Consider the following 9,930-nt stretch of genomic DNA (forward strand, 5'->3'; position numbering starts at 1 on the left):
GCTTAGAGCATTGCTCGTGAGTCTCTGCTGGAACACCTGGTTGGACCTAGAAGTGCCATTCCCTAAGAGAGGTTTGTCTTGCTACAGATAAATTTAAAAAAACCTGCAAAAACAAACAAAAAATGAACCACAACTTTCAGACTTCATTAAATTTGGGAAAAAAACCCAGAATAGTCCAGCAATATCATTTTATCCATCTACAAGACTGTATCTGGAACTCTCATGCATGTAACTACCTTGTCCCTTCTTGCAAAAGGTTGTATGTATTGGTGATCCCATATAGAATCTGGTGTGATGTTTCCAAATTCAAGGGAAAAAAGAAGTGAGACACAAGGCAAACAGTAAACTCATTGCAGGAATCATGCAGTAGGCAGCCAGACTGCATAGAGCACTGAACCTACATGTAATAGCCTTGATTTCTTCTGCATCTTTGATCATAGCCAGAATCTGCAAGTGGAGCATCTATGTACTTGTGATGGCATCATGGTCAAGGGGCATCTAGAAACACAGTGTGCTGCATGAGAAATGGGGCTGAGGTAGAAGGCATTGCAGGTTACCCAAAGAAGAAAAAATATATTTGATTTTTTCCTGTTCTCTCTCATGCATTTTGATTCAAAGACAATAGATCTATGAACATGGATTTATATATATATATAAATACACCTCCTTCAATTTTTTCATTTTTCAAATTAAAAAAAAATCCTTCAAATTACTCCTTATTAAGAGGTGAATATTTTTTTCATTAAAAATAGTTCAAATTAAATTTTATAGCTATTCAGATAGCCTCCAAGATAATCCTAAAGTATTTATAAATATTTGGTGTTTTCCATGCATAAAGCAACTCTTAGAATTTAATGTACCCCCTTCATTTTCAGTGTGACTAAATATGCAGAGCACAAGGACATCTACATCATCAGCAGTTCTCTAGAAGACATAGATATTCATTCTCTTTTTCTGATAAGAAGCACGGGATGCCTGCATTCTTACAGGATATCAGGAACTAAACAAAAATTCGTAGACCTGGGTTCACAAAACAGTTTTGTGCTGTGTTTTATATTCTGAATCCCAAGTCATTCTGTGACTTCATTTTACTGACTTAGCCAGCCAATGGAGCTGCCTTAGAAATTGTCTTGACTGCTTTTTTTTTAAACAAACAGCTTAAGTAAAGTAAAAGGAGAAAAAAGGGCACAGGGGCAGAAAGGGAAGCAAAACCAGCTAAAACACAGCAAGGACCAGCTGTTCCCTGAGGGTCAGAGAGCAAATAGAGATCCCCAGGGCTAGAAGCTAAGGGGCCCATCTGGCCAAGACTCATTTGGTGGTACCTGAGTAAGAATCCAAATCATCAGGAAAATTCATGGTGCTGAGACAGAGCTGAGGACAGGACAATTGTTTGCAGGTCTGGGTTATCAGGAGTCACAGCCAGATCAGGCCTATGACTGAACAGCATCCTATAGCATTCCTAAAACAAGGGCTGATTACCCCAGGCTGAGCTTAAATAGATCTCCAGGCCTTTGGGAGGGGTTGGTGGGGAGCTGCAGGTGGGACTGGTTAGGGGTTTTTCAGGACCAGTAATGGCCCTAGGGCCCTAGCAGTCAGAAGCTTAACGGGGGTGTTAAGAAGCTGTAAGGGCTCTATAAAAGGAGTGGAACTGAGCAGGACCACAAGTCAGGGAGGGACCCATAAATTTGACCAAGGTCAGAAAAAGCTGTGTGTAGCCAAGAGTCCAGCTAGGAAGACAAACCTGTTATAATGTGATAGGTCAAACATCAAGCTGAAAAGCAGGTTGGGTCTGGTAACAGAAACCAGTGTCAGTGCTAGGGAAGGCTATACTGCTGAGGCAAGCTCAAGGTCAAACAAGGCCTCCCTCTTTGGGGAGGGTTGTGATATGGCCAGGAATAGGCACAGCTGCAGCATCATGAATGTAGATACCAGAGGTGAGAACATCTTCTTAAATATTGTTCTTGAGGGAAAGACAGGACATCCTCCTTGTGAATTCTTAAGGTTTATTCTCAGCAGTCTGGACCTTGAGGTGATGTTCCTCTGTGCCTAGGTGCTGGCATTCAGCACAGGCAGCTGAACGGGGGCAGAGGAGCATCCTATGAGCCCCACACAGGAGGTAGTAGGAGATGAGCTATTCTCTCCTTAAGTAACAATGTTCTCTCTGGATGGAGGAAATCGTCCCATGCTTTCTAAATGCTAAGAAGTAGTGGAAGTGTTAGATGTCTTTTCCAGTAGAACCCCGTGAAGTGAAGAAAGAAGTAGGGCAACCTCTGGCAGAAACAGCAAGGGAAGTACAGCTGGTGTTACTGAAGGAGAGTGAGTAGGTTAAGTGTGCTGTTAGAAAGTAAATCCTCTCCCCTGAAATAAAATGGGTGGAATGCCAGGAGGTGAGCAGGCAAGAAATGGGAAGGCCATTTTTTTTATTCATGGATAATGTGATGCTGAAGTTAAGGAGCAGGATACAAGAACAGATGAAGGGATAGAGTCCGGTCTGGAGGACTCAATTGGACATTTCTGGTAATTTCTTTGTTTCAGTGGATAATAAAAATTTGCTTCTCAAGAAATCCAGATTTTGAAACTGGCAGCATGTTCTTGGCTTGTAGGTTTTTTCTGGCTACAGTGTTTGTTTATGCAATAAAGGTTTAATGTGCAGTCAGTTATACTTCAGCTGCTCATTCCCAAATATTAGCTCTTCTAAGTATGTTCCTTTCTTGTATTGCTACTCTAGGAAAAAATCTTTCACAGTTCTTAATATTAAATAATCTGCTGTGTTGATTTTGAAGAAGAGACATTAAGCAGAACACCAAACATTTTATACAGTAAGTGAAGCCAGAAATCATTCTGAAAAGAAAAATGGTACCAATATTCTATAGAAATGAGCATCACTGTTACTGTACATCTTTCTACATGTCTGAAAAGAAGGAAAACATGAATATGAAGAGAGGAGCAGGTATGGAAAAAAAAAAAAGCCTAAAATTGTGGAGATGGAAAAATCTCTCCAAAGAGAACAAGAATGAGTGAAATTATTATGCAGGAATAACAAACAGTAGTAATGGAAACTTGAAGTAATTCCTACAAGTAACCCCAGAACCTGAAACTGGCCTTAAAGTAGAGGGAATTATAATAATGGGAAGGAGTATAAAATAAATATGTGTTGACCATAAGACATGGTATTTTATTTTTTTGCAGTATGGTTGATATACTGTCTTTTAAGGTAATATTTTTTAATCCTGAATCTCGTTTTCTGTTGTTCTTTTGCCAAAATTTTTGGCAAATAGTGCAACTCTTAGTTGCTTCTATTTTATTCCATACAAAATGCGGCTGCCATAAGCTAGGAAACTGAAAGCCAGGGCTGGTATTCTGTTTTACATACCCTGTAGGCAACCTAAATACTTAAGATGCTTTGAGAGCACTGTCAGTTTTAATTTTGTATTGCATAGCTTCTGACAGTTAGTTAAATACATATATGAATTATTTAAAAAACACTTATGTACCTATTTAAAGAACAGTCTATTTGTAGATCTTCAGCTGACTGTTTCAACACATATTTACATACAATGTTTTTCAAGGCTTTTTGTAATATGGGATTTTTAGCTAAGAAAAGAGTGTAGACCATTTCTAATTTCTGTAATAATTGCTATAGAACCCATCTTGATCAATAAAAACAGATGAATTTCTGCATATTTTCCTTGTTCCAGCACCAGGCAGAACTCCAAATTTTCATTTTTGAGTTTTTCCTCAATAGAAATGAGTGAGAACTGGGTGGTTTTGGTTTAGTCTTTTTAGATACTATATATAAACAAGAGAAGTACAATTTAACTGTAATTTCTGAATCTACTTAACAAAATGGTTCACTGTACAAAAGTACTGTGATTTTTTTTTAAAAAAAGGGAGGCTCATCTTTTTAATATGTCAATAGCAATCATTAAGGTCATGGAGGATCTGGTTTTGGAATACCAAGATATGATCAACTGCAATTCTGAAATAATTGCAAGGAATTCTACTGTTATTGATGGTAGTTTGTTTTACTTGCTCTCAATACTTAGTTTAGAATTATTTCTATTAATTCCTATTTCCTCTGGGATTGTGTGTTGCTTTTTATGTGTTTATTAATTCTACAAGAGTAGATTCCAGAGAAAGCATCACTCTTGTCTTCTGGTGAATTCAGGAATCTACTTCCCTCTGCTTGGGGAGTTCACTAAAGTCTGAGGATGACCATGTACATTTTTTATGTGAGCTAGGTAAAACCTGGGGCTTCAACTTCTCTGGAGTTTTGTGGATGTAACCTGAGATTCCACCACTCTGTCATAGCTGAGGCCTCAGCTGTGTCACAGTTGCTAATGAGTCTGCTACCTCTGGAATTTAGTCTGTAACTTCAGAAAACCAAGAAGGAAAAAGCTGCAAGCCATGACTCTTACCCATGCACCATAGCTGCTTCTCAAGCATGGGCTGCTGCAGAACAATTTATGCTGTCAGAAATATGGCATAAAGAAGAAGGGAAAGGCCACTGGTTCCAACAAGCCATAAAAATAGTCATGGGCCTCTGCTGCATGACCCAGTATGTGTGTGGGGATGACTCAGCCCCAGTGTTTTCTCCACATGCTGAAGTTAGATAATCCCACTATAGCCTTATTTAATTAGTGATCATAAGAAAGGAACGGTGTGAGTAATTCTTTCCATTGAAAGAGACCTTGATAGACTGTCCTGTGGGAGTCATGGGCAGAGGCTTCAAAATTTAGTTTGATATTAACATTAAGAAAAAACAAATATCATGAAGGCAATCAGAAGCAGCAGCAAGGGGGTTGGAGGGAATATCTACAAGATATTACAAAGGTGGAGGGAAAAGGAACCCTAATGACAATACTCACAAGTGATTTCTAAAATGGAGCCTCTAGTTACCAAAATGCCTAATTAATATGCCTTGATAAGTTATGAATAGCATTAAAATATTTTCTCTAAAGTACCACAGTAGCAAACATTCAGGTAGGCTATGTAGGTCTCTTAAGTAAATTGCTTTGGCTAGAGGAGATGATTTTTGTCATTAACCAGGGAAAAAGAAAAGGTAATTGAAAAGGCTTCTTGTGGTTTGGAAATGCCTTCCAAATATTCATTAAACATTTAAGCGACTAAATTTGCAGAATATGTTCCTGACATTGGCACTGGTTCTGTGGTATTTCTCTCATCAGATGAAAGTACTGTGTGTTATGCAGAGTGCATTCATGCATAAACAATATCATTTTCATAAATTAAAACCTCCCCTGCAGAAGGAACATCTGTGCCTGCCTTTGAATAAAAGATGGTGGCATGCAAGTTGCCCCTTGATGACTGGAAGAATCCTTATGTTTAAGAAGAAGGCACATAACCAAAAGGCGAGAAAGCCTAAGTCAGTTTTTTCAGTTTTATTTGAAAAACTGTAATTCATTCCTTCACCCAGTCCCCTTCGGGTGAGCTAGGGTATATTTAGCTCCCTCCTGACTGGGAACTGTTAATCGAGTGCTTCAAAAGTTGCCTTTTGCTTTCTTCTGAGGCGCAGCAACAGTTTCAGAGTGCGGAGCTCGGGCAGACTCAGGCTGATGCCGCAAAATGCGTGACCCGGCGTCGCGATTCACTCGCAGCGTGTTTTTAGCACGAAAGGCTGGCCCTGAGGGTGCCGCGGAACCAGCACAGGTTTGAGCGCTTAAGCGCTGGATTTCCGTAGCTATAAGCACCTTTAAACCAGAGGTCACCAGAATTATTTCTTGGGGTGGGAAGCAAGCTCTCACCCACAGGAGAGCTTGTGCCGTTTTCTGATGGGTTTAAGTGGAGTATTTCTAAAATACCTCAGTTTTGTAGCAGGCTTTGTATCAGGTAATGCCTTAAATCTGTTTCTGAGGGTCGGAGGCACAGACCTATCGGTAACTGCTCCTGGTCGCTGGGGGACTCGCTCTCCCGCAGGCTGGGTTTACAGGTTTCTAAAGCCCTGGAATAATCAGGAGAGATTAAAGAACCCCACGTTTCGCGGCTGGGAAGAGGGGGAGACGGCCAATCGATAGCACTAGATCCAGGGCTGGCTTGCTGGGGGAAAGAGTCCGGAGCCGACAGGGCATTTTCCCAATGTACCGGTCCCGGTCCGTGGCGGGATGCTCAGCTGGAGCCGCGGGACGCACACCCCCCGCCCTCCCTCCGTGGACTGAGAGAGGCGATCGGCCGGGGTCGAGGGGGCCTCCCCGCCCCGGGATACCCGAGCGGCCCCCGTTTCTCTCATTCAACAAATCAGCATTGCAAATGGCCAGTTTCCCGGTAAACAAACGAACAAAATCCACCTCCCCCTTCTCCCAGCATCCCTCAAGGTAAGTAAAGAATCCGTGTCCTTTTCTTAGTCCAATTTTATTCTACAAATAATAAGTGTTGCACCTTTCATGAGCTATCCGAATAAAACAATAATCCCATAGGAATTACTTACACTAAGAAAAAAAAAATAATCACATTTAAGGAGAAATGCAACATTCGACCAAATGTTCAATACTATGTTGTTGCCAAAGGATGGATGTTTTCTAAAATCCCAGTGTGCATTACACCATAATATACAGGATTACAAACAAAATTACAGTACAGATTGATTCCAGCTGAACCAGTGTTACATTTCAAACAGCACTTATTCTGGACTGCATTGTACATGCAATAGCTATTGTTCTAATTACGGATTAAATGGTTTGAATTTGTTTCAAGCTACCGTACTAATCGACTACAATAGGTATATAGCCCGACTTTAACAACCGGATTAGTTTTAGGTTCCGATTTATAAAATAAGCATATGACAACCACGGATTGTGTGAATATGTATAAAATCATGCATTTATATCACCTGGAAACATGAACATCTTCAAGTTATCTTAAGAAAAAAGAAAAAAAAAAAAGGAAAAAAAAGAAAAAAAAAATCCAAAAAAAACAAAAAAAAAAAACCAACAAACAACCAACACGGAATGCCAAGGGGTTCAAAGACTAAAAAGAAACAGTGCAAATTGTATGTGATAGTCAAGCAGCTTTCGATTTTAAAAGGGTGTTGGCATTTGCTAATAATCTTTATATACAAGCTTGTGCAAGTAGTGTGTTGAATTGATATGTTTTAATAGAAAATAAGTCTCTCGTTCTTATATCTTCTCAAGACCTAGGGGATCTGGTTCTTGTTGTAGGGGAGAGAGAAAAAAAAAACCAAAAAACAAAACCAAAAAACAAACAAAAAACCCAAACAAACAAAACTTCAATGGGAAAGAAATTGCCCGGATTGTGCATTTTTTTTTTCAACTATTTGAAAGGAAAGAAGTGCTAAGGCAACATAACTTCTCTAAGCACTTTTCTGCTGGTTTAAATTAGTTAAATTATTTTGTATAAATTAGATATAATTCTACCTTTCCAATATGTATAAAAATTGATGAAGCTGCATGGTTTAAAATAGGAAATTCACGTTATAAAAAGTCATTAAAAATTCTGTACAAAATCACAACAAAATAATTCAGCATGGGAAAGGTAACAAGTAGTAAAAGGTTGGCTGAAAAATATAGATTTCATATATATTTTGTAATTGGCCCATCGCTAGTTTAAAAATTGCATAGATCCTAATTATTGCTTGTGATTTTGTTATCCCGATCAGATAATTGACACGATCCCAGTGCCCCTACCCCCAATTTACAGCGCGGCTCCGGGGAGCAGGAGCAAGACAGAAGGTGAGCAGGGACGCGGCGGCCCCCGAAGGCAGCGGCGGGACCCGCGGGGCTGCCCCTGTAAACAAGGCGGTGGCCGCCGGCGGGCGGCCGGGCTCGGTTCCGCTCGGCTGGGCTGGGTTCGGCTCGGCTCTCCCCTCCCTGCCCCTCCCGCTGTGGCGGGGGCAGGCAGGCAGGCTCAGTCGTGGAAGATGGCGTTGAGCTGGGCGCTGAGGACCCGCTCGTGGTGCGGGTGACCCTCGTAGGGCGCCAGGCCGTCGACCGGGATGTCGCAGCGGGAGGCGGCAGCCGGGAAGATGGCGGCGTGGGCGGGGGCGGTGGCCAGCGCGGCGGCGGCGGCGGCGGGGTAGTGCATGGTGAAGGCGTAGCCCTTGTCGAAGTCGGCGGGCGGCTCGTGCTTGAAGGCGAAGTTGCCGTTGACGCTGAGGGGCGGGCTGAGCGGCCCGTCGAAGGCGGGGCCGGCGCCCTCCGCCAGGCCGCTCTCGAAGAAGGGTTCGAGCGCGGCGCCGTAGGCGTGCGGCGGCTTGAGGTGGAAGAGGTGGGAGCTGTCCATGGTGCCGTAGGGCGGGCTAGGGAGCCCCGGCGACTGGTAGGGGTAAGGGTGAGCCGGGAAGGGACCGCCCGCCGCCCCCGCCGCCACGTGGGGCGGCACCTCCGGGCTCTGCTCCGGCAGGAAGGTCCGCGGGTTGAGCTGCAGGCAGCCTGCCACCAAGTTAGTGGTGGGCTGCGACAGGCCCTTGCAGAGGGTCTGCACGAAGGACACCAGGTCGGGGCTCTTGCCCGAGCGTAGGATCTCGGACAGCGCCCAAATGTAGTTCTTGGCCAGGCGCAGGGTCTCGATCTTGGAGAGCTTCTGCGTCTTGGAGTAGCAGGGCACCACTTTCCGCAGGTTGTCCAGGGCCGCGTTCAGGCCGTGCATGCGGTTGCGCTCCCGGGCGTTGGCCTTCATGCGCCGCAGCTTGAATCGCTCCATGCGCGCTTTGGTCATCTTCTTCTTCTTGGGGCCCCGCCGCTTGGGCTTCTGGTCGTCGTCGTCCTCCTCCTCCTCTTCTTCCTCTTCCTCGTCCAAGTCGTCCTCCTCGTCCTCTTCCTCGCCGTTCCGCAGCGAGTCCTCCTCAGCCTCGGCGTGCAGACCCTCCAGGTCCTCCTCCTTCTTGTCCACCTCGTGCTCCTCGTCCTGGGAGCTGAGGCACTCGTCCGTCCAGCTCGGGGGCCCCTGGGGCTGGTGCTCGCCCATCAGCCCGCTCTCGCTGTAGGACTTGGTCATGGTGAGCCTCTGCGTCGCGGAGGAGACAGGAAAGAACCGTGTCAGCACCCAGACCAGCGGCCGCGGCCCCCCCTCCCCGCGACCCGCACGAAGAAGCTGCCCGCGCCCCACCTCCCCGCTCCTCTCTGCCCCTCCCGAGGGAAGCCCCACCGGGACAGCGCAAACTTTTAATTGTCTCCGCGGCACTGCCTTATAATTAAGTTGACATATGTTCAAATGCCATTATGTAACTCGCTGATATTAGCGGAGAATATAAGCAGATTACGAGTGCGGAAGGCAGCCCGAGCGGCACGACGCGGACAGATCAAGCTGTTCTTGAAAAACCCAAACCAACATATTTGTCCTGTAGCAGATGGGGAAAAGCGAGGTGGGCACACACACACACGCACACGCACACACGCGCACACACACACGCACACGCACACACACACACGTACCCAAAAGAACGAGTGCCGCCTCTACCCACCGCTCCCCCTCGCCTCCCTCAGCGCCCCGACGGGCGCCGGGCAGCAGCGTCCCCTCCGCACTGAAGCCGCTCAGCCTTTCCCAACGAGGTCCCCCCGGTCCTTCCTCCGTCCCCAGCGGTCGCCTCCTGGTGCCCGCGGCGGGGTGGCGAGAGGCGGCACTACGCAACCCCTGCCCGCGGTAACAGGTGCGGGACCGTCCCCGGCTCTCCGTCTCCACCATCCCCTCTGCCACAGACGGGCGTCTGCCCCCCCGATGCCCTCGAGGGCCTTTCGTGTAGGGGCTGCGACCGTCCCCTGGTCGCACCGGGCACACCGGGGAGGAACAATGCCACCCGCCCGCCGGGGTGCAGCCTGCGGGGGACAGCGGCCGCCCTCCACAGAGAGGGAGCTGGAAGTTAGGAGGTGCAAAGATGGAAGCACCTACGAATGTATAACGTCTGTGCGTATAGACGGAAGCACATATACACTTTTATATGTGTATGGACACACATATACG

General features: G+C 45.6%; 1 protein-coding gene across 1 annotated transcript; it reads right to left on the reverse strand.

Moving 5' to 3' along the window:
* Positions 1–7,878: 7,878 nt before the first annotated feature.
* NEUROD1 (neuronal differentiation 1) lies at positions 7,879–8,967 on the reverse strand. Its single transcript, XM_030454486.1, has one exon. The coding sequence runs from the start codon at positions 8,965–8,967 to the stop codon at positions 7,879–7,881; it is 1,089 nt and encodes a 362-aa protein (XP_030310346.1).
* Between the last annotated feature and the right edge of the window lie 963 nt (positions 8,968–9,930).

Source organism: Calypte anna, chromosome 7, assembly GCF_003957555.1.
Source record: "Calypte anna isolate BGI_N300 chromosome 7, bCalAnn1_v1.p, whole genome shotgun sequence".
NCBI classification, from domain to species: domain Eukaryota; kingdom Metazoa; phylum Chordata; class Aves; order Apodiformes; family Trochilidae; genus Calypte; species Calypte anna.

Bases quoted from the DNA above. Each gene is read 5' to 3' on its own strand.
- NEUROD1 (XM_030454486.1), bottom strand. From the start codon at position 8,967: ATGACCAAGTCCTACAGCGAGAGCGGGCTGATGGGCGAGCACCAGCCC.